The following is a 22,260-nucleotide window of genomic DNA, read 5'->3' on the forward strand; positions in this document are numbered from 1 at the left end:
GCGGAAACCAAGGGTCAAGACCAACCACTCTTTCCGGAGGCCCTGGCAGGTCAGGAAAGCACAAACTCGGGACACTGGAGTTGGAGATGTGCACAGGTGTCTCTGGGTGGCCTTGCTCCATTGTTCTACTGACACCACCTGCCCCCAGTAGTCTAGGGACCCCCCAAGTGCACCAGTCCCAGGACTTCTGGTTTTCGCTCCAAAGGGTCAGATTGTCCAAACCTAGGAGTCAGGGAAAGACGCACCTGTGTTCAGACACTATGCTCTGGCATTCTCCTCTCCCTTCCGCCTTCTTTGGGGGGAAAAGAAGAGACCGGCCTCCATATGGAGTGTTAGGAGGGAAAAACCGAGGGTTTTTAAGGAAGTGATTCCGACTCTCCATGCGGGCAAGGAGCCGTCGCTCCAGCTGTCTCTGCGGCACACTCAGGTGGCTCATCCAGGTGGGAGTCTTGGGTGCACTTGCCTGCTTTGAAACACACACAGAAAAGTGTCGTGCCAATGAAAGGGGCAGGGGCTGTGCGTGTTGGCATCTTGAGCAACTGCGTGGCCCACAGACACCAACGCATAACCGACTTTTCTGTTTTGCTGTGGCTTCATCAGAACTCCATGTCACACAGCTCCTTCCTCCCGCCACCTCGCACCTACTGCTCATCCACATTCCTGCAGACCTCGAGACTCACCTTGATCGTTTCCTTGGTCCTGGGCTCGGCCTTCAGAGATGAGTTCTGGGTCAAGCTGTCCAGACTGAAGTCTAACTTTTCAAGATCAGCCATCTTCTTTCTGCATAAAAGTTCATGCTTTTGGATCAGCTCTTTATTTACGACAGCATGCTGCTCGGAACTAAATGTCGTTTTTTGATATCGAGGGGTGATGCTGCCTATGGTGCCAAGGGGAAAAACTGAATTAGTGTATCAAGGTGAGGAGCGAGATGGGCATTTCTAAGATGACTAGTAAGACCACGGACGTCACGGTTAACTTGGTAGTTTCTCCTAAAAGTTCACATTTACTTAATCAGATGTGGCTGGTCTTCAGACATGATGTTTGGCTGGAATTTATTCTTTGTATCCAAGATTTAGGACTAGAATGCTAAAATACGTGTTCAGGTTTTCAACTCAGTCAAAAAGTATCGAACGTTGTTAGCATACACACACATGCATGTACACACTCTGTGTTGGACCAAAACCAAAATCACTGCCATCAAATTGATGCCAACTTACAGTGACTCTATATGACAGGGTAGAATTGCTCCTGTGGGTTTCTGAGGCTGTAACTCTTTATGGGAGTAGAAAGTCTTATCTTTCTTCCACAGAGCAATGGTGGTTTCGAACTGCTGACCTTGTGGTGAGCAACCCAACATGTAACACCTACACCACCAGTAGACACTGCTTAAGGTCACGAGAAATAGAAATTTGTGCTAGCTTTTCACATCTATAAATTCATCCCCAAAAGGTTAAGTGAGACTACTCATTGCTAGCAAGAGTGGCACAAAACAGACACCGCCATGCATTCCTGGGCGCGAAGGCCTATAAAGGCTCAAGAAACATCAACTGCCTCCTTATGGATCTGCACAAGATTCTGAGTTTCCAACTAACTACGATACTAAGGGTTGTTGTAGCCCGTGACACTTGATTCTGCAGTCTCTTTCTGGCCTGGTTTCCTGTCCCATCAGTACCTTCAATCCTCTAGAGCCCAATCCTGTCATCCCAAACCTTTTCTCAGTTCCAATGTTCCAGAGGCCATCAAGCAGTCGCACAGCTTGGGACTGCTGGCTGACCTGTCTCCTGTGCTTGACACTGCGGGGCACTCCTGATGGATGTTTGTCTGTTCTCCCCATCTACGTGGTGGCTCTCCCCAACGCTCCCCTCTCTTCTTAAGTCCACAAGGCAGACTCCTTCTCTCATTCTCAAAAGCCCCTGCCTCTCATACACAGGAAACGGGCCCATTGTCATCTGCATTAGACACTCTCTTCTGTCCTTTTACTCATCCTTCCCTCCATTCTTTTTGTTTATTAATTTTAACAGTTTCATCGATATATTAATTCATGTGCCATACAATTCAATGGCTTATATATTAAGTAGAGTTGTGCAATCGTGACTACAATAAAGTTTAGGGCATTTTCTTCATTTTTGTACTCATTACTATTAGCTCCCCATTTGGGTCCCCCCACCCCACCCCCAAGCCCCCCTGCCATCACTCTGGGCAACCATGAATCCAGTTAATGTCTCTATTGATTTTACTTACTTCCCTCCATTCTTAAAAGAATGCAAAGCTAATCATTTCCACTATGGGCAAATCCCTTAGTCTGTGCTTTGATGCCATCTTCCTTTTTCAAGAAGAGGTTTGCTACCTTGGCTATCTGTGGCTTCAGTTTCTCTCTTAGTTCTTTCGATGGCATCTCAAGTATTGCACGTCTCCTTGTGCTGGGCACTGGCTGAAGATGTCACCCTGAGAAGCTATGACTTTCCTCTTGCAGACATTGAGAATGACTAAGGAAGTGACATGGTCAGATTTGACTTTCCTAGTAGTCATTATCAAAACTCAAGAAAGTAGGGGTGTGGTAGTTACATAATCTGTTGTCAACTTGAGGCTAAGATCGAAGGGGTGGGGTTTAGCCTGTCCATCAGGTCGCAGCTTGATGACCTCATTTGGAGCCACTAAGGAGATAGCTCACTGGAGGCGGGACACTCACACACTCTCTGTGAGACATTTCTGTTGACAAGACACATGGAGCTATGCTAGAACCCTGGAGCTGAAGGAGCCACGTGGAGACCCCTGCCAGTGCTAAGATGCTTCTACTGCCACTGGATCTAAAAGGCTTTCCACCCACTGGCCTTTGATCATCCTGCACTCGGCGTCATTGCATATGTTGCGTGAGTCTGAAGAGGAATTTATAGATTGGTATCAGGCATAGGGGCTAATATCGGACTTATGGATTTGATCTGGACTGGGCTGGGATGTTTTCTCGATATTTAAGTGCTTTTGTACAAACAGCTCTTTCTTATACACATGTGACTGTCTCTGGATTTGTTTCTCTAGTCTACCCAGACTGACACCGGGGGCAGGGCGGGTCCCTGTAAAAAGGGAAGCAGCACAAAGATGACTAGTGTGACCCTGCTACCAGAGGCGTTTCCTGGAATAACATCGAAGCTCTACGCAAGTCTGGGAGCATTACCTGTAGGCGCGGAACAAAGTGGCACTGCATCACTGTAGTAATCTTCTGGGCAGATCAAACGGTGTTTCCGGAGCAACTCATTGTCCACGCACCATCTGAGCGTAGACTTGACTACATAGGAGGAAACCAGGATAAAGGTGGCTCAAGCCAGATGGAAAGAATCTGTACCAAACTTTCTTAATCCTCGGGACACCCTGGACTACCTAACACAATCCTGTCTCCAAAACCCATGATGATATTAGGATTTCAGAAACTGCTCAGCAAATATTTATCAGCTGCTTCAAAGAAGCTAACAATTTGGGTAAGGCTGTGCATGGTAATTTTATTATATTATTATAGAATAGTCTTAAACAAATAGAATTAAGGGAAGCGTGGTTGATTAACTCATTTTAATTCCTCACCTTTCCCTAAATCCACTCACTTTGCCACATGACTTTGCAGTCCCTGCTAATAGAGGCTGAGTGTACTCTGCACCTTTGACTTTGAGCTTGGCCATGCAATGTCCTTTGGCCAATGGTCATCTGGAATTTAAAATGTGCTTGTGGAGTTCCACTGCTGATCTTCCCCTCTTGCATCTTTGCCATTGCCATGGAAATAGCTCCTATTGGGAGTTCTGCTATTCATTTACCTTGGATCTCAACATAAATCCACACAGAGCAAACTTGAGCCCAACCTACAGCAAGAAGCCATGCTCAGCTAAACCCATAGTTTGAAGCAAGCCCAGCTAGATCCATCTACCTCCAACTGACCCACAGACACATGAGAGAAAATCTCATTCAATAAAATGGGAAGTCAATGATAATGTCTATGAATAATAAACCAAGACATGGTAGCAAAGACATATTACTTAGAGGGATCCAGAAGAATTGAAACTAGGGATACCTTTGGCAAGTGGATGGAAGCTAGAAAAGGTAGAAGCTTTTTATCAGTCTTCTAAATTATATGATTAACTTATTACTTTGATTTTTAAAATTTTTTTTAATTAAGAGGAAATAGAGAAAGGCTTAGATGCTTCCAAAATTTGTTGCTTGATATATTAATCAATATTATCCTTGATGGGCCAGCCCTGGTGTCTGAGTGATGCCCAGGGCCCAGCAAAAGGGGCCAAGCTTGTAGAGCCCTGAAGACTAGGGGAAACACCCCTAAATACGGACTCATTTTCCACTCCACCTTCATTGGCCGCGCAGCTGCCAAGAACAAAGGCCGCATCTCCCGATACCTGGCCAACAAGTGCAGCATCGCCTCGCGGATCGACTTCTTCTCTGAGGTGCCCACGAGTGTATTTGGGGAAAAGCTTCGCGAGCAAGTCGAGGAGCGACTCTCCTTCTACGAGACCGGGGAGGTCCCCCAGAAGAACCTGGACATGATGAAGGAGGCAATGGTGCAGGCGGAGGAGGCCGCTGAGGAGATGACTAGAAAGCTGGAGAAGCGGGAGAAGCGCTTGAAAAAGGAAAAGAAGCGGTTGGCTGCACTTGCCCTTGCGTCTCAGGACAACAGCAGTGTTCCTGAGGAGTGTGTGGGCCCTGAGCAGGAGACCAACGGGGAAAGGCACAAAAAGAAGAAAAAGCAGAGGGCCCAGGAGGCTCCGCAGGAAAATGGATTTGAAGACCCAGCTCTCTCTGCTCTCCCCAAACCCAAGAAGAAGAGATCCAAGGAGGAGCTGGTCAGCAGTGACCCAGAAGGGACGCCTCTCCCCAAGAGGAAGAAACTGAAACCTCTCCCCAGAAAGGAGCCTGCACGTGACCCTCAGGAGGCAGCAAATGGCGGGAGCTTCCCAAAGAAAAAGAAGAAGCTCCCCGCGAAGGGGGAGCCCGCCAGCAGTGGACCCGAGGAGGCGGCTGCTAGCAGCAAGAGCAACAGCACGAAGAAAAAGAAAAAAATTAAAAAGCCAGCCCAGGAAGATTAAAATGGGCATTCCCTCTCAATAAACGACTCGACAACAGTTGATCCGAAAAAAAAAATATTAGCCTAAGATTTGGTGCTTTAAATGGGCCTTCATATGAGAAGTTCTCTATCACCAAGGATATAAGTGAGATAAGTAAATAATACATGTTTTCCATTTTGTGTGAATTTATGAATTTTGAAGCTTGGCCATATTATTATAATAGGGTTCAACTAGGAAAAATCAAAGGAAATGATGGAAGCCTTCATATCGTGTGTAAAGGTCACACTAAAAAATGCATCGTCTCCCTCTGACACTTCTTTCCATAGATCGATGGATCGATGGTTAGACAGATGAATATGAAGAGGAAGCCCTGAGGATAAAATAGGAGGAAACTGATAAAAATAGAAGAAAGTATTACAATCATTACAAGAGTGAGTTGTCTTTGCAATTGATGTATGGAATATTATAAGAGCTGCAAGAGCCCCTACCAGAATGAGTTTTTAAAGGAATAAATTGTCATTTAATATGATTGAACTACTAAACTGTATGATATGCCATTATATGCCAATGAAACTGCTAAAAAAATGAATGAGTTGTCAATGGCTGTTGATCAGCGGAGGTGTGTGTAATCTGAGAATAGATCTCCCAAAAACTGAATTACAAAGAAGCAATAGTCGTGTAATGTGGAGAACCATGGCAGATGCCAGCATGACTAAGTGACCAGGGTTAACAACACTTGTGCCTCTTGATGTGTTGTGGTGCTTCTGCCAAGGAAGTGTGGCCTACATTGCATTTCATAATATGGTCTAATGAGCCATGAGACAGAACCATATTACGGAATGCAAGTCCTGCCAAGAACTATTGAGCTGAATGATTTCAAATGAAGGAATCTAAAAAAAGACAGTACAACTAAACATGACATGATTCTTGGGTAGGACAAGAGAGAAGAAGGAGGCACGGTGTAGACAGGAGGTGCCATCTGAATGGGACTCGTGCTGCGCTGGGTCCTTGTTTGAAGACACAGGCACATTGGAGTTTTGTGGTGATGACACATCGTGGCTGCAACTTTCAGAATGTTCAGGAAAAAAATCTGAGAGGGTGGATAATGGAGCAAGCACAATAAAGTATTAACAGGGAATTAGGGTGAAGGGCATTCATACCTGGAGGCAACTTGACATTGTTCAAACCCTCACGAGTCTGTGCTGCTACCTGGTGCACGGCCGATTCTTCCTCTGCCAGAGCCCGAGCTCGAGCCTGAATGATGTGCCTCTCCAGCATTTCAACTTCCTTCATTCGCTGCTTGTGGAGCTCTCGAATCTGGCAGGTAGAGACCAGACACGCAGAAGTATGGCGAGACTACGTAGCCGACCTTAATGCACCCCAGAATCAGAACAACCCCATGGAGCATAGAATAACAGTCCCTGAATTACAGACGGCATCTAACTCTCAACAGATGTGACAGTGAGACCTGTAGAGGGAAAATGACTAAACGATTTCACAATAAGGTCAGTAACAGGACCACGATTGGAAGGCTTTCTCCTAACGCCTGATTTTATAATAAAGGTGCTGCTATCTAAACTCTGAGATACCACATGCACATTGTCACACCGCATGTGACAGGACGGGAAGCATTGGCTGCCCGGATGCAGGATGTTTAGTTAGCAGACAGCCCTCAACTCTCTGCCCCTAGAGGTTCACATGGACCTCTGCTGCTAGAAAGGGCTCCTTTGATCAAGTGCTTCCAGGGATGCTGACGACTGGTAACTAAGCAAAGCCAGGGCATAAATATAAATGGTCGACATGGGGTTTGTAGCTTGTGGTTTGACTTCTGCCGCCAATTCTGCCTCTCCCAGTTACTCCAAACACCTTGCACTTCACTTCATACTCTGTCATGGTGTCTGCTTCTAGCAAATTCAACCTGGATGCCCAACATATGTCTCCAGATGAATTATGGGTCGACCAGTCAGCCAAGTATCTGGTCCATATTTTCAAGCAAGAGGCAGAGAGCTCAGTGAGCCAGGTAATATAGGATCATTTATACAGGGGGACAAAGTTTCTTATTACGGTCCTAGAACTGGGTCCAGGTGGGATTAAAAAATACCGTAGGCATTCTTTTAGTGATAATTTACCCTTCGCTAAGAGAAATGGATCATGTACAACCTCTGCTCCCAAGGAGCTTACATTTTAACCAAAAGGGCCAGCATAGGGAAACAAGTAAGGCTGGGAAAGGGGGGATACCTTTTCATTGGGCCAAGAAAGGCTCTCTTCAGGGGCCAGGGGCCCCAGCAGGGCAGTTCTTAAATATAAGGTACCATGTTTTATGCTGTGTCCTGATATTTGGGTTTGGCACTAATCACCACCTCCAATTCTTTAAAAAAAATCATTTTGTTGGGGGCTCTCACAGCTCTTGTAACAATCCATATATCCATTGTGTCAAGCACATTTGTACATATGTGGCCATCATCCTTTTCAAAACATTTTCTACCTGAGCCCTTGGTGTCAGCTCATTTTTTCCTCCCTCCCTCACTCTCCCTCCCTCCTGAACCCTTGACAATTTATAAAGTGGTATTATTGTTATATCTTATACCTACCACTGTCTCCCTTCACTCATGTTACTGTTGTTTGTCCCCCTTGGAGGGGGCAGCGTTTGTAAGTCGATCACTGTGATGGGTTCCACATTTCTCCCCTCACCTTCCTGCTACCCTTAAGTTATCACTACTCCTATTATTGTTCTTGAGGGGTTTATCTGTCCTGGATTCCATGTTGGGGTCATGATAGTGGTGGGGGAGGAAGCATTAAAGAACTAGAAGAAAGTTGTATGTTTCAGCGGTGCTATACTACACCCTGGCTGGTTGGTTCCTTCCTCATGACCCTTTTGTGAAGGGATATCCAATTGTCTAGAGATCGCTTTGGGTTTCTACTCCATACCCCCACCTTGTTTGCATCAATATGATTGTTCTGAGTCATCTGATGCCCATCAACACCTCCTAATCACACAGCCTGGTGTGCTTCTTCTATGTGAGCTTTGTTGCTTCATGATTATCTTCAAGTCATTAAGATTCCAGACACTATATCTTTTGATAGCCAGGCACCATCAGCTTTCTTCACCACATTTGCTTATGCACCCATTTTGTCTTCAGTGATGGTGTTGGGAAAGTAAGCATCACAGAATACCAGGTTATTAGAACAAAGTATTATTACGTTGAGGGAGTACTTGAGTAGAGGCCCAATGTCCAACTGCTACCATATTACTTGACATATATATACATAGAACTATGTTCCTATCATTATATATAAATATATTTATATATGTATATGCCTGTATTTATACCTCTATAAATGTCCTTTGCCTCCTAGTTCTTTCCTCTAGTTCCTTCTGTTTCCCTATCATGTTTGATTTTCATTCAGCTCTCAGTAATTCCTCTCGGCTACATTGCACTCGATCAAACCCCACCAGGCATCCTATGCTCTCCTTGTCCTCGAATATAGATCACTTGTTGTTCCCTTGTGCCTACATTTGTTGGCTCATGTTTCCTCCCTCACCCCCACCCCCCTACTCCCACTGCCTCTCCATCTCCCATGCTCCCCAGAACCCTTGGTCCCATTGTTTTCTCCTCAGGATTGCTTATCCTGCCTATCTTATTTAGATAGACATGAAAAAAAAACAAAAAGGCTATAAACAGTTCCAAGTCTGTTTGTTGACCTTTATGAGTGTTTTCCAGTCGAGTCTGATGAGCCACCTTCAATTCTTTATTGCCAGAATTAACATCTTATCCAAATGAAAATCATAGCAATCGAACCAACCATCCCTTTGTGGGCATTTGCTAGGTGCCAGGTGCTCACTGCTGGGAATGCTTCACTGTATTAACTCATTTAATCTGCAAAAATCACCCATGAGTCACTATGACTACCATTGCCATTTTAAAGATGGGAAAACTGAAGTATACAGAAGGAAGGTGTGGCAGTCACCTAATCTAGTGTCAGTTTAAGGATTAAGAGTGTAGGGGTAGAGTCTAGGCTGCCAATCTGGAGATAGCTAATGAGACTTTTGTGGGCATGGCCTTCTTCTGAGAATTCTGGTACTTCCTCCTTGGAGGCAGAAGACACCTCTCTCTCTCTCTCCCTGCGACTCCCTGGGAGACATTGCAGAAGACATGCCACATGGACACAACCAGACCTTGGAAGCCAGAGAAGCCACAGAAAGACCCCTGCCAGCACTGAGATGTTTCCAGTGCCACTGGACCCAAAGACTTTCTGCCCACTGGCTTGTGATCGTCCTGCATTTGGCTTCATTGCATGTGCTTTGTGAGTCTGAAGAGGACTTTATAGATTGGTATCGGACATATGGGCCAATATCAGACTTATAGCCTTGGACTGGACTGGGTTGAGATGTTTTCTCAATGTTCAATTCCTCATGTATATAAATTTCTTTCTTATACACATGTGTTTATGAATTTGTTTCTCTAGTCTACCCAGACTAACACAGAAGGACTTCCCAAGATGATATAGGTAGTATTTAGGGGAGCCAGGATTCAAACTCAGAGCATTTGCTCTTCACCAATAGACCAACTCCTATAAGTGGACATAGGGAAGGCTACCCAAAAAGCAATGGCCTGGAGAGAGGTCACCTTCAAAGAGGCAGCCCATTTTGAAAGGCCAGCACCACTTCTCTCAGAGAGGATGAGCCCCAGAGCTGCAGAGAAGAGAAGATGGCAGCCCCTCTGGGTCCACCTCAGCGACAAGGAGGGAATGAGATGGAGCAGGGCGCGAACAGCAGCACAGCAGAGATGAATGGATACCTACGTTGTTGTTGTTATAGAATTCATATACAGTGCAAACATTGTTTTTTCAATAAGGGTCATAAACATGCAAGGGTTTTAGGATCAAGGACCACTCTTTGCCAGTTCTGACCCTAGTACAGTAGTCTGTGGTGAGGGAGAGATTAACAACAAAAAGCAACAACCAAACCTACTGCCCTCAAGTTGCTTCTGATTCATAGCGACTCTACAGGACCCAGTAGAACTGTCCCATAGGGTTTCAAAGGTTGTAAATCTTGCCAGAAGCAGTGGTATACCTTCTCCTGCAAGCCAGATGGTGGTTCAAACCATGGAGCTTTTGGTTAGCAGCCAAGCACAGGATTTCTTATTAAGGAGATTGGAATTTATAAACGGGGTGACTGATCATGAAGGTCACTGTGGTGGTTAGATTCACACCCACTTGATGGTACCTGTGTGGAAGTAGGGGTGGAGTTCAAGCTGCCAATCAGGTGATAGCCTGGTTATGCCTCCTTGGGGGTGTGGCCTTTTAATAAGAGAGACAGTGTGAACTTTTCTCTCCTGGCCTTTCTCTCTGTGTTAGGTTGGGAGTTTGTGTGGTCCCTGGAAGGCAACCCGGGAACTGTTGGTGCCTTGCCATGTGTACACTGACACTAGATCTACAAGACTCGGCACCCACCAGCCTGAGATCTCCTAGATTCACCATCATTGTTCTTCATCATCAACCTGCAGCTATGGGAGTCTGCAAGGGCTCCAGTTCGGACCACGGACCTGAGTTGGACTGGGCTGGGCTGCCTTCTTGATATAAAATTACCCCTTGATATAAAGTTGAGTGTCTTTGGTTTTGTTTCTCTAGACAACCCAGCTTAACACAGTCACAATGCTCTGCACGTTCTGGTCCACATGGAGGACAGAACTTCAAGGGCACGGTCTGGCCGAGATGGCTAAAGTCTTAGCCAAGTGCATATGGGGCTACAAGAAAAGCACAGCAAGGGGTTTCATCCAGGGGTCCTGGCTGGATTTCCGAGAGTCTAAGAGTCCTGGTGGCATAGTAGTTATTTGCTGGGCTGCTAACCATAAGGCCAGCAGTTTGAAACCAGGAGAAATTCCTTGGGAGGAATAAAGGGGCTTTCTATTCCCATACAGATTTACTCTCAGAAGCCATGGGGCAGTTCTACGTGTCTTCTAGGGCTGCCACGAGCCAGGATCAACTTGACAGCACTGAGTTTGGTTTTTCTTTCTTAAAAACCCACAGAAGGAGTCCTCGTGGCACTGTGGGATCACCATGGGGCGGCGCCCCACAATGTTGGTGGTTCAAACACACTAGCTGTTACCCGGAGAAAAAATGAGGTAGTCTGCTTCTATAAAGAGTTATAGTTTTAGAAGCCCTATATAGAGTTGTTATAAATCAGAGTCAACTCAATGGCAGTGGGTTTTATGGTTGTTGTTGTTGTTTTTGGATAACCTACAAAATGAGTCCTGGTTGTACTGCAGGGTAAACCCTGGACTAATGGCAAGGTCAGTAATTGAACCCACCAGCTATTCTCTGGGAGAAAGACAGGCTGTCTGCTCTCGTAAGGATTTACTCAGAAACCCTAAGGAGTAGTTCTGCTCTGTCGTATAGGGTCACTGTGTGTTGGAATCTACTATATGGCAATTGGGTTTGGCTTGGGTTTTTTATAAACCAAAGAGGAAGTGCGGCTTGAGCATTGCTATCATGTATACCGCACAGAGACTCATTTTGTTAATCCCTCTAGCCCACTTAGACTGGGCGTGACAGAGGACCTTTGTGTTCTATACTGCTGAATCCCCACTGCCCAGACCAGAGTGTGGCACACCATACCGAATTTACTGTCAACAAGTCAATTCTGACTCATAGCGACCCTGTAGAGGTCAGGTTTGAATTGTCCCAGTGGGTTTCTGAGACTAACTCTTTATGGGAATAGAAAGCCTCATCTTACTCTTGAGGAGAGGCTGGGGGGTTCAAACGGCTGACCTTGCGTTAAGTAACCCAATGCTTAACCACTATGCCAACAGGGTTCCTGGTGGAACACATCATAGGTGCTCAATAAAAGTGTATTAAATGAAGGAAGGAAGGAAGTAGGAAGGAAGGGTGGGGAAGGAAACCTGTCTGTAAGGCACAGGCAAGGGGCAAAGCGAACACAGAGGTAGTTCTGAGAAGGAGGTATACCAGGGCACAGAGGTAGCAGGGGTCCCTGTGGGAGAGCCCAGGGAGAATGCGGCCATGTTTAAGGGATCATTGAGTCAGGCTCAGCTGAATGGCCCCCATCAGCCGCCTGTCTCCTTGTATGCATGAGTAGAGGGTTGCTGCTTCACATTAGAAGGGCGAGGCTACCTGTTCCTGTAAAGACGTACAAAGCCTTGGAAACCTGATACAGGGTTGCTAGGCGTCAGAATCCAGAGGAGGGTGGCACTGTTGTGGGGGTGGGGCTTTATTAGCGTAAACTCTCTGACCAGTCATTTATTTTATTGATATATACGTACTATTGCAATAAATCAAGCGGCTGTGTATGCCCTATGTTTGTAGTATGTGTGCACGGTTACAGGCCCGGGTACAGTGTTCTCTCCCTAATGTCAGGCTCAAAGGCAGCATGGACATGGTTGGCTCTTTCCCACAGAGCCAGACCCCTGGCAGGTGGTGGCACGTGAATGGCTGGGTCCTCCAGGCTCCTCTGGGTTCCCCAGCGCGGTCTGGGCCGCAGACGGGGCAGCGAGCGACGGCGCCCCGGTGCCTGGCTGTGTTACCTGCTGCAGCGAGTCCACGAACTGCTCGTGGCGCTCATCGTCGCTGCCGCGGGCCTGGATCAGGCAGGTGCACATATCCTCGCCGAACACTTCCGCCGAGTACAGGCTGCCGAAGACGCTGGTGAGCACGTACGAGATGTCTTGGGTGCTGAGCGAGGTGGCGCGAAGACGCTGCAGCTGCGGCTCCGCAAGCCCAGTGAACTCCAGCGGCGCGACGCGGCGATGGCCGCCGCCGCTGACGCCGCAGTGGAGGCCATCGGGGTAGAAGGACAGCAAGGAGGACTTCCAGGAGGACTGGCTGGGGCTGCGGGACCGCGTCAGGATCGTGGTTGGCCCCCATGTGGCCCTCCGGGACAGGTAGGACTCCGACTCGGCGACTCGGGGCTCGCTTGAGCTTTCGCTCTCCATGGCAACGGAGCGGCGGCTGACGCCGGGCGGCACTTCCGCTTCCTGTCCCGCCCCTTCCGCCTCGCCGCCCTCTAGGAAAGCGTCGGTGGAGCTGACGTCATCAGAATCGGCGTCTTCCGCATCGTGTTCCTTAGGGCCGGCTTGCCAAGTGTGCGGTGCCAAAGGAGCAAGTGCCAGTGGCTGCTACTGACCTCAGGGAGCTCCCGACGTGTGTGTGTGTGTGTGTGTGTGTGTGTGTGTGTGTGTGTGTGTGTGTGTGTGTGTGTGTGTGTGTGTGTGTGAAGATTGGGATGCGACGTGTGTGTGTGTGAAGATTGGGATGTGTGTGTGTGTGTGTGTGTGTGTGTGTGTGTGAAGATTGGGATGCGACGTGTGTGTGTGTGTGAAGATTGGGATGTGTAAGAGATCAGGAGCTGGAGAGACAGAGATCAGTAAGATGCTGCTTCTGACCTCGGGGAGCTCCCGACGTGTGTGTATGTGTGTGTGTGTGTGTGTGTGTAAAGATTGGGATGCGACGTGTGTGTGTGTGTGTGTGTGAAGATTGGGATGTGTAAGAGATCAGGAGCTGGAGAGACAGAGATCAATAAGATGCTGCTTCTGACCTCGAGGAGCTCCCGAAGTAGTGTGTGTGTGTGTGTGTGTGTGTGTGTGTGTGTGTGTGTGTGTGTGTGTAGATTGGGATGTGTAAGAGATCAGGGTTACCTCACCCCAGCATTAATTGCAATTTTTTTTAAATGAAAACAACAAAGGCGGAGAGACTGGAACCGTCCATAGAAAAGAGGTGTGGCGCCTCCGCAAAGAGTTCGGAATAGAAAAGACATATAGCCCAGTAAGCCCTCTACTTGGTCTCTATCCTAGAGCAATGCACAAATAGATTGCATAGCCATGTTCAGGTGAGCACGATTCACAAGAGCAAGCAGCTGGAGACCTCAATGCATGTCAGTGGAAGATTGGATAAATGCACGTTGGCACATGCGCATTGGATTATTTCAAAACTAAAGAATCTGTGAAACACCTCATTACATGGAGGAACGTGGAGCGCATTGTGCTGACTGAAATTAGTCAATCACAAAAGGGCAAATACTGTATGAAGCCACTGTTTTTTTAAAAAAGGCAAGAAAGGATTTTCATGCTAAAAAAAACATTCTTGGGTGGTTACCAGGGATGGGAAGGGAAGGGAAGTCACATGCTAAAGGGCAGGTAAGCGTTAACTCAAGTGACCCACCTGTGGTAGTTAGATTCTATGTCAACTTGTGGAGATGGGAGTGGAGTCCAACCTGTCAATCAGGTGCTAGCCCAGTTTGTTAGTCTGGGTTGACTAGAGAAACAAATAGGTGGAAACTCATGTGTAAGATAGAACTTTATATCAAAGAGCAATTGTACATTAAGAAAACCCCAGCCCAGTCCAGATCAACTCCGTAAGTCTTATGTCAATACTAGTCCATAAATTCCTCTTTAGACTCACACAGCCATGCAATGATGCTGAATGCAGGAAGATCACAGGCCAGTATATAGAAAATCGTGTGGTCCAGTGGGGGTGGAAGCAGCCTGGCACTGGCAAGGGTCTCCACGTGGCGCCTCCCAGCGCTAGGGCGCTGGCTCTATAAAGTATCATCTAGCTCCATGTGGTTTGTCAACAGGAATGTCTCCCAGGGAGTGAACCTGTATCTGGCCTCCAGTGAGCTATTTATCTCCTTTGCACCTCCAAATGAGGTCATCAAGCTGTTATCTGATTGACAGGCTAGACTCAACGCCTTCGCAAGTTGACAGATTATGTAACTGCCACACATGGTTATGCCTCCCTGGAAGGCATGGTCTTTTTATAAGAGATGTTGGGGACCCATCCCCCAACTCTACCACTTCTTGCTCCTGCTTGCTGGAACTGTCCCTGCCTCCAGCGGTGGCCCCATATGGGCTGCCTGACCCTGAGAGCTGCCTGCACCCTCCCTTGTTTTCACTGGCCTTGGATACACAAGATTACACACACTGGCCTATGATCTTCCTGCATCCTGCTTCACCTTTCTGCATCATTGATGTGACAGTTAAAACTGGCAAGACTCACTGGAGAACAGGAGGTGAGAAAGCAGAGGCATCCCACATGACCCCCTAAATCTTGGTGTGTATGAGCAGATGGGTGGCTATATTTGCAGAGATGGGCACGAGGACCACACATGGCCAGCTTCATGACAGCACGGTAACTGTTGTCATTGGCACATACCACGAACCATGCTTGTTCCTCCTGAAGTGAGTTTGCTTTTCTTGCAACCTAAAACCCACTTCCTGAGAGGAGCCCCAGATACTTGCCCACAGACCTTGGCCATTTCCGCTTCTCTCAGTTAAACCTAGCACCCCATCGAATCTTTTCCAGTCGCTTTCCAACCCTTTGAGCTAGGAGGCCAGGGTCCCTGCACTGGACTATAGAGGGTCCTGCTCTCACCCTCCTCCAGCGGCACCCTTCTCTCCACACGGTAAGAGACCGTGGCCTCTCTCTAAGAACCTGGGACTCTAATATTACTTGCCCAAACATTCTGAGCCCATTGATGGAGGCTAGCCAGGTGTCTCCCACACGCCCCTGCTCCAAAGGCTGACTGATATATGCCCCAATGTGGTGGCTTTGGTGAGGGCGTGTGAAGGAAGCTTGGATAAATGGACCAATTTGTCCAGTTGTCCACATATAGTCGAGGACCCTTTAATGCAGGAAGACTGTGTAGGTGGTAAGAGAATTGAACCAATCTGCTTAGCTCTATAATTAAGAGTGGGTTTATCCACGTCGATTGCTTGATTAAGAGCAATTCACTGTGTGGAGCCTCTTCTTTTTTTTTTTTAACAATTTATTGGGGCTCATACAATTCTTACACAGTTCATACATATACATACATCAATTGTATAAAGCACATCTGTACAGTCTTTGCCCTAATCATTTTTTCTCCTCTTTTCTTTTTTTACATTTTATTAGGGACTCATACAACTCTTATCACCATCCATACATATACATACATCAATTGTATAAAGCACATCCATACATTCCCTGCCCCAATCATTCTCAAGGCATTTGCTCTCCACTTAAGCCCCTTGCATCAGGTCCTCTTTTTTTTTCCCCTCCCTCCCCTTTCCCCCCTCCCTCATGTGCCCTTGGTAATTTATACATCGTTATTTTGTCATATCTTGCCCTATCCGGAGTCTCCCTTCCCCCCTTCTCTGCTGTCCCTCTCCCAGGGAAGAGGTCACATGTGGATGCTTGTAATCAGTTCCCCCTTTCCAACCCACTCACCCTCCACTCTCCCAGCATCGTCCCTCACACCCTTGGTCCTGAAGGTATCATCCACCCTGGATTCCCTGTACCTCCATCCCTCATATGTACCAGTGTACAGCCTCTGTCCTATCCAGCCCTGCAAGGTAGAATTCGGATCATGGTAGTTGGGGGGAGGAAGCATCCAGGATCTGGGGGAAAGCTGTGTTCTTCATCGGTACTACCTCACACCCTAATTAACCCCTCTCCTCTCCTAAACCCCTCTATGAGGCGATCTCCATTGGCCAACACTTGGGCCTTGGGTCTCCACTCTGCACTTCCCCCTTCATTTAATATGGTATATATATACATATATACATATACACATATATACACATACATACACACACTTATATCTTTTTTTTGCATGATGCCTTATACCTGGTCCCTTGGCACCTCCTGATCGCACTGGCCGGTGTGCTTCTTCCATGTGGGCTTTTTTGCTTCTGAGCTAGATGGCCGCTTGTTCACCTTCAAGCCTTTAAGACCCCAGACACTATCTCTTTTGATAGCCGGGCACCATCAGCTTTTGTCACCACATTTGCTTATGCACCCATGTGTCTTCAGCGATCCTATCATGGAGGTGTGCAGTGAATGATATGATTTTTTGTTCTTTGATGCCTGGTAACTGATCCCTTTGGGACCCCTCGATCACACAGGCTGGTGTATTCTTCCATGTGGACTTTGTTGCTTCTGAGCTAGATGGCCGCTTGTTTATCTTCAAGCCTTTAAGACCCCAGTCACTATCTCTTTTGATAGCCGGGCACCATCAGCTTTCTTCACCACATTTACTTGTTCACCCCCTTTGGCTCCAGCAGTTGTGTCGGGAGAGTGAGCATCATAGAGTTCCAATTTAATAAAAGAAGGTATTCATGCATTGAGGGAGTGTTTGAGTAGAGACCCAAGGTCCTTCCGCCACCTTAATACTTGACCTATAAATATAGACACATAGATCTAGTTCCCCATCCTCCTATATATATTTGCATGTACATGTCTTTGTCTAGACCTCCATGAATGCCCTTTGACTCCTAGCTCTTTCCTCCATCTCCCTTGACTTTCCTCCTGCCCTACTACCATGCTTCGTCGCCACCTGGGCTAGAGTATACCTCTTCTCTAAGCAACCTTACCCTTGATCATTTCCCACCATGCCTGCCACTCCCCCTTCTCTACCATTTGGGGTCCCATGTTTTTCCCTTGTCCCTGGGTTTGTTAACACCACTTCCTTATCCCCCCCTAACCCCCCACCCCAAGTCCACCCGGAACTGTAGGTCCCGTTGTTTTTCCTCCAGATAGTTCATCCAGCCTGTCCTATTCAGACAGACCTGTGGAGACACTAACATGCACGAAAACAAGACAGAGGAAAACAAAGCAACAGTATACAACCAGACAACAAAACAACAAAAACAAACCACTGACAAAGAACAGAACAAAACAGTTCACAAGAGAAAAGCTTGTAGTTAGTTCAGGGATCATTTGCTGGCCCTTAGGAGCGTTTTCCAGTCCAGTCTGTTGGGGCACCACGCCCTGGCCCCAAAGTCCACTTTAAGCATTCCCTGGGGACCTTGCCACTCCATTCCCTTGCTGTTCCACTGCACTGCCCCAGTGATTTGCCTCGGTGTGGTGGGATCAGGTCAGGTGCAATTCCCACACTGTGTCTCCGGTGCTGTCCCCTGTATCGACCTTAGTCACTGATTGGCATCATTCCTCATAGTGGGGCCAGCCATGTTGTTCTCTCTGTGGACTGGCTGCTCTACTCAGGATCATCATCATCACGGCCTGGTGGGCCAGGCTGTGGTGGAGCCTCTTCTTATCCAAGAGGACAGACCAATGAATCTGTGCTCCTTCTGCCAGGGAAACTCAGGGAGGCAAATATCTGAAAAGATTGACCCACCCTGGGAGAGGTCTCTCCTCTTCCCCAGAGCCCTCCCTCCCCCATGACCCACTGGACATGGTCTAGCCCAAAGTCCAGTGGCCTTTCTTAATCCTAATATTTAGGATTAAGCTGTCCATCCCAGCCTACTCACTTTCTCCCTTCCTTCCTTTCCTCTGTGCTTCCTCCGTGCCTACACTTACTGCTATTTCTTGGCCTGATACTCAATTGGCTTCTCTTCAGTCTGAATAAATGAACAGATGATTCAAACCCTGCACCAGAAACAGGCTACCTTTGAAAACACGGGGACTTTCTCCTCGAATTTCATGAGCTGACTTAATTGTACAACCAGTTCTGCTGATCACAATTTCATCTCTGGGAGCTCACACACATTTCTGGTATCTTTTTTAAAAAAAACTTTAGAAAAAAAAATACATCATCAAAGTTAAAAAAAAAAAAAAGCTGTAGCCAAAGTAGAAGGTTTGTGTTCTCCCTCCAGCCCTTTCCCCTAGATTATTTCTGTATTGTGCCAGCAATTTTTTCCTGCCTGAATAAACACAGATATCTATGAAGTCCTTTAAGTACAGACACACACAAACACAGCGTAAATGACATCATCATGTGAGACTGCCACTTACTTTATTTTTTCCTCTTATGTATTGAGAGTTCTTTCTTTTAAAAACTGACAGAAGACTACTTACTTAAAACAAAAATCAGCCGCAGGGGAATTTGCATGGAAGCACTGTAATTTATTTAAGCAGATTCTTGCCAATACTTCGTTTTGATTGTTTTGTTTGATACTACAAGTATTTTCCAAAGAGCAATCTTGTTCATATTTGCATCTACTTTATACAGCTGTACAATATTTCTGTAGAATAGCACAGAATTCTAATCACAGCATTAAAATTTTCTGTCCCATAGGCATGGATAATTATCACATTGTCCCCCCTCCCAAAGAGTATATCACAGTAGGCTTCTACCAGGATTATGTGAGAGAGCATGAATCCTTTAAATATGTGTTGAACCATCTCCCAAATGCTCTCTCTTCGTTTTCTGGGGTGATTTATACCTCGAGTCTTGCTTCACAACACCGAAAGAATTCATGAGGCAGAAGCGTGTTTGTAAAACATATGATGTTGATGATGAAAAGGGAAATTTCAGGAAATCCCAGGGGCCAAATGCAGGAAATCCCAAAAGAGAGTCCTGAGAGGGAGCTCGGGCCCCAGGTCCTAGCCAGCTCATGTGCGCCCCGCCCCCTACCTTCAAGAGCATACCTGCACAGGTGAAGAGTCAAAGTGGCCTGGCCTTCCTCTGGCAGAGTCTCATCTCCTCTGACTGGGGAAGCATGGTTTGAAGGGATTGGCTGACCTTATTGGCTGAGTTACTAGACCCACCTGTCTGATGGCATGTGGCTGAGAGCCTAGCCTGTGCACCCAGGTGAACCTCCCACTTGAGCCCGGGGGCTTGTGTTGGAGCATGCTCAATTTGGATCTTTCCATAGGTATCTAATTAATGTGCCTGATTTCTTTCCAACCTTTGTTGTGGCTCTCTGCAGGCATTAGAGAGAACATCCCCGCGTCCCTATTCTGGCTACCTAACATCTCCAGCCTACAGCTATCTCCAGAACATCAGGCTTATACACCATCTGGTACTTCACATCGCCTCTGGGGTGTATGTTTGGAGGTATCTCAATCTTCTTGAAGCACCTGTTCCTCCGTCAGTGTGGCAGTTACATAATCTGCTGTCAACTTGCGCAAACGGACAGAGTCTAGCCTGTCAATCAGGCCAGAGTCAATGAGGCCTCTGTGTGGGCATGGCCTTCTCTTGAGGATTCTGGGAACTTGTCTTCCTCCCTGGAGGAAGGACATACACTCTCCTTGTGAGACATTCCTGGTGACAAGCCACATGAAGCTAAGCTGAAGGAGTCAGAGCCTTGGAGCTGAGGAGCCACATGGAGACGCAAGCCAACACTGAGATGTTTCCACCACCACTGGATCCACAAGAGTTTCCAACACTGGCCTGTGATCTTCCTGCATTAAGCATCATTTCAGTTATTGCATGAGTTTGAAGAGGAATTTATAGGCTGGTATCTGACATATGGACTAATATCCGATTTATGAATTTGATCTGGGCTGGGGTGTTTTCTTAATATAAAATTATTCTTTATATAAAGCTCTTTCTATACACATAAGAATGTCTCTGGATTTGTTTATCTAGTCAACTCAGACCAACACAGTCAGCCACCCCCATTTCATTGGAAAGCCATCCTTCCCGTTGTTCAGGCCCAAATCTTGGAGGCCTCCGGGGCTCCTCTCTTCCTTTTGCAGCCCCGTTGGCCAGTCGTGGCGACTCCATCTTCACCCAGAGCCCAACCAGGAGCAAGACTGGAGCCACCATCTCCTCCAACCTCCTCACTGGCTTACTGCTTCAACCCTTCTCCCTCCATGGTGACTCCTTCCACACCCCCACAAGCGGGCAGAGAGACCCTTCTAGAACACGAGCAGATCATTTTCTTCCTGTATGAAACCTTCCCACGGATCCCCACTTCTCCCAAAGTAAAAGCAGAAGCCCTTTCCAGACTCTCCTGGACCTGTTTCCTACTCTCTCCCTGTCACTCTCCCTCACTCGCTCTGCCCCTCCTCCTCTCTGCACACACTCCACCTCAGAGCCCTGGCACTGGCTGTTCCCTCTGCCTGGAATATTCTCCAGACATCTCCAAAGAGTTCCCTCCCTCACCTCCTTCAAAGGTCACCTTCCCTTTAAAATCCAACCTAAGCACCACATTGAGAATTTAACTTTCCTCCATTCCTGAACTCCCTTACCCCCCCCCCTTGTTTTAGTCATTGTCCTTATAATCTTCTAATATACTCTAAAACCAAAAAGCTCCCTGCCATAGAGTCGATGCTGATTCATACCAAATCTTTAAGACTGGGTAGAACTGTCCCTGTAAGTTTCTAAGACTGTAACTCTTGAGAAGAAAACCTGTCTTTCTCCCTGCTGAGTCCCTGGTGGTTTCGAACTGCTGACCTTGTGGTTAGCAGTCCTACTTAGCAGGCCAAAGCATAAACCTTATACCACCAAGGGCTCCCTTGGGAACTTATTTATTATAGGAACTCTTTAATTCCCATTAGATTGTAAGTTCCAACATGTACACTGGTGCAGATAAGAGTCCTCAACACATGGAATCCAGGACAGATAAACCCCTCAGGAACAGTAATGGGAGTGGCAATATCATGAGGGTAGGGGGAAGGTGGGGAGAGAAGGGGGGAACTGAACACAATGATTGACACCACAACACACGCACAGTGACAAACACCAGAACATGGGTGAAGGGAGACAGTGTAAGATATGAGAATAATAATAATTTATCAAGGGTTCATGAGGATGGGAGCATGGGGGAGGGAGGACAAAATGAGCTGATACCAAAGGCTCAAGTAGAAAGAAAATGTTTTGAAAAGGATGATGGCAACATTTGTACAAATATGCATGACACAATGGATGTATGGATTGTTATAAAAGCTGTAAGAGGCCTCAGGAAAATGATTTATTAATTTTTAAAAAAAGAACGTAAGCTCTATGAGACAGGGAATTTAAATCCAGTTGACTCACTGGTGATCCCCAAGCTTCCAGGATAGAACGTGGATACAGTAGCTGCTCAGTAAATATGTGTTTAATAAGTGAAATAGAACTGTTTTTAACACCAGGGTATCTGTCTTCTTAGTTCTCATGCTCCTTAAAGGTTGAGCTGGGCCTCCTCCCTTAGATAAAGGTCTGGGGCATGTCTCCGGAGCCTCCCCCACACATCAAGCACAAGACTCTCCCTGCAGGGTGGGGTAGGGTCAGAGAAAGGATCAAGACTTCATCCACAGTGGAATAAAGAAACCTCACATTACAGCTGTAGTCACAAATGAATAGACACATAGTATCTCATAAATGTAGTTATGGAAAAGCAACCCCAGGACATTCCCAGTTGCCCTGGGATGATCAATGACCGAAGGGCTCATCTTGACCTGGGCAAGGCCAGCAGTGGTTTCCCAGCATGTTGGATCTGAAGACCCTCACCTTTGCCCACGGAACGCCCCGTTTCCCTTTCCC

At 46.9% G+C, this 22,260-nt stretch overlaps 1 protein-coding gene across 2 annotated transcripts in view; it reads right to left on the reverse strand.

Moving 5' to 3' along the window:
- DLEC1 (DLEC1 cilia and flagella associated protein) overlaps positions 1-13,018 on the reverse strand; it is a 60,769-nt gene extending 47,751 nt beyond the window's left edge. For both annotated transcript variants that reach the window (XM_075547043.1, XM_075547044.1), the window contains exons 1-5: positions 12,599-13,018; positions 6,218-6,374; positions 3,173-3,283; positions 681-877; positions 246-466 (exon numbers count right to left, since the gene is read on the reverse strand). In XM_075547043.1, the coding sequence (XP_075403158.1) occupies positions 246-466; positions 681-877; positions 3,173-3,283; positions 6,218-6,374; positions 12,599-13,006 (1,094 nt within the window). In that variant the 5' untranslated portion in view covers positions 13,007-13,018. The remainder of the gene's footprint in view (positions 1-245; positions 467-680; positions 878-3,172; positions 3,284-6,217; positions 6,375-12,598) is intronic.
- Between the last annotated feature and the right edge of the window lie 9,242 nt (positions 13,019-22,260).

This window comes from Tenrec ecaudatus, chromosome 4, assembly GCF_050624435.1.
Source record: "Tenrec ecaudatus isolate mTenEca1 chromosome 4, mTenEca1.hap1, whole genome shotgun sequence".
In the NCBI taxonomy this organism is placed as follows: domain Eukaryota; kingdom Metazoa; phylum Chordata; class Mammalia; order Afrosoricida; family Tenrecidae; genus Tenrec; species Tenrec ecaudatus.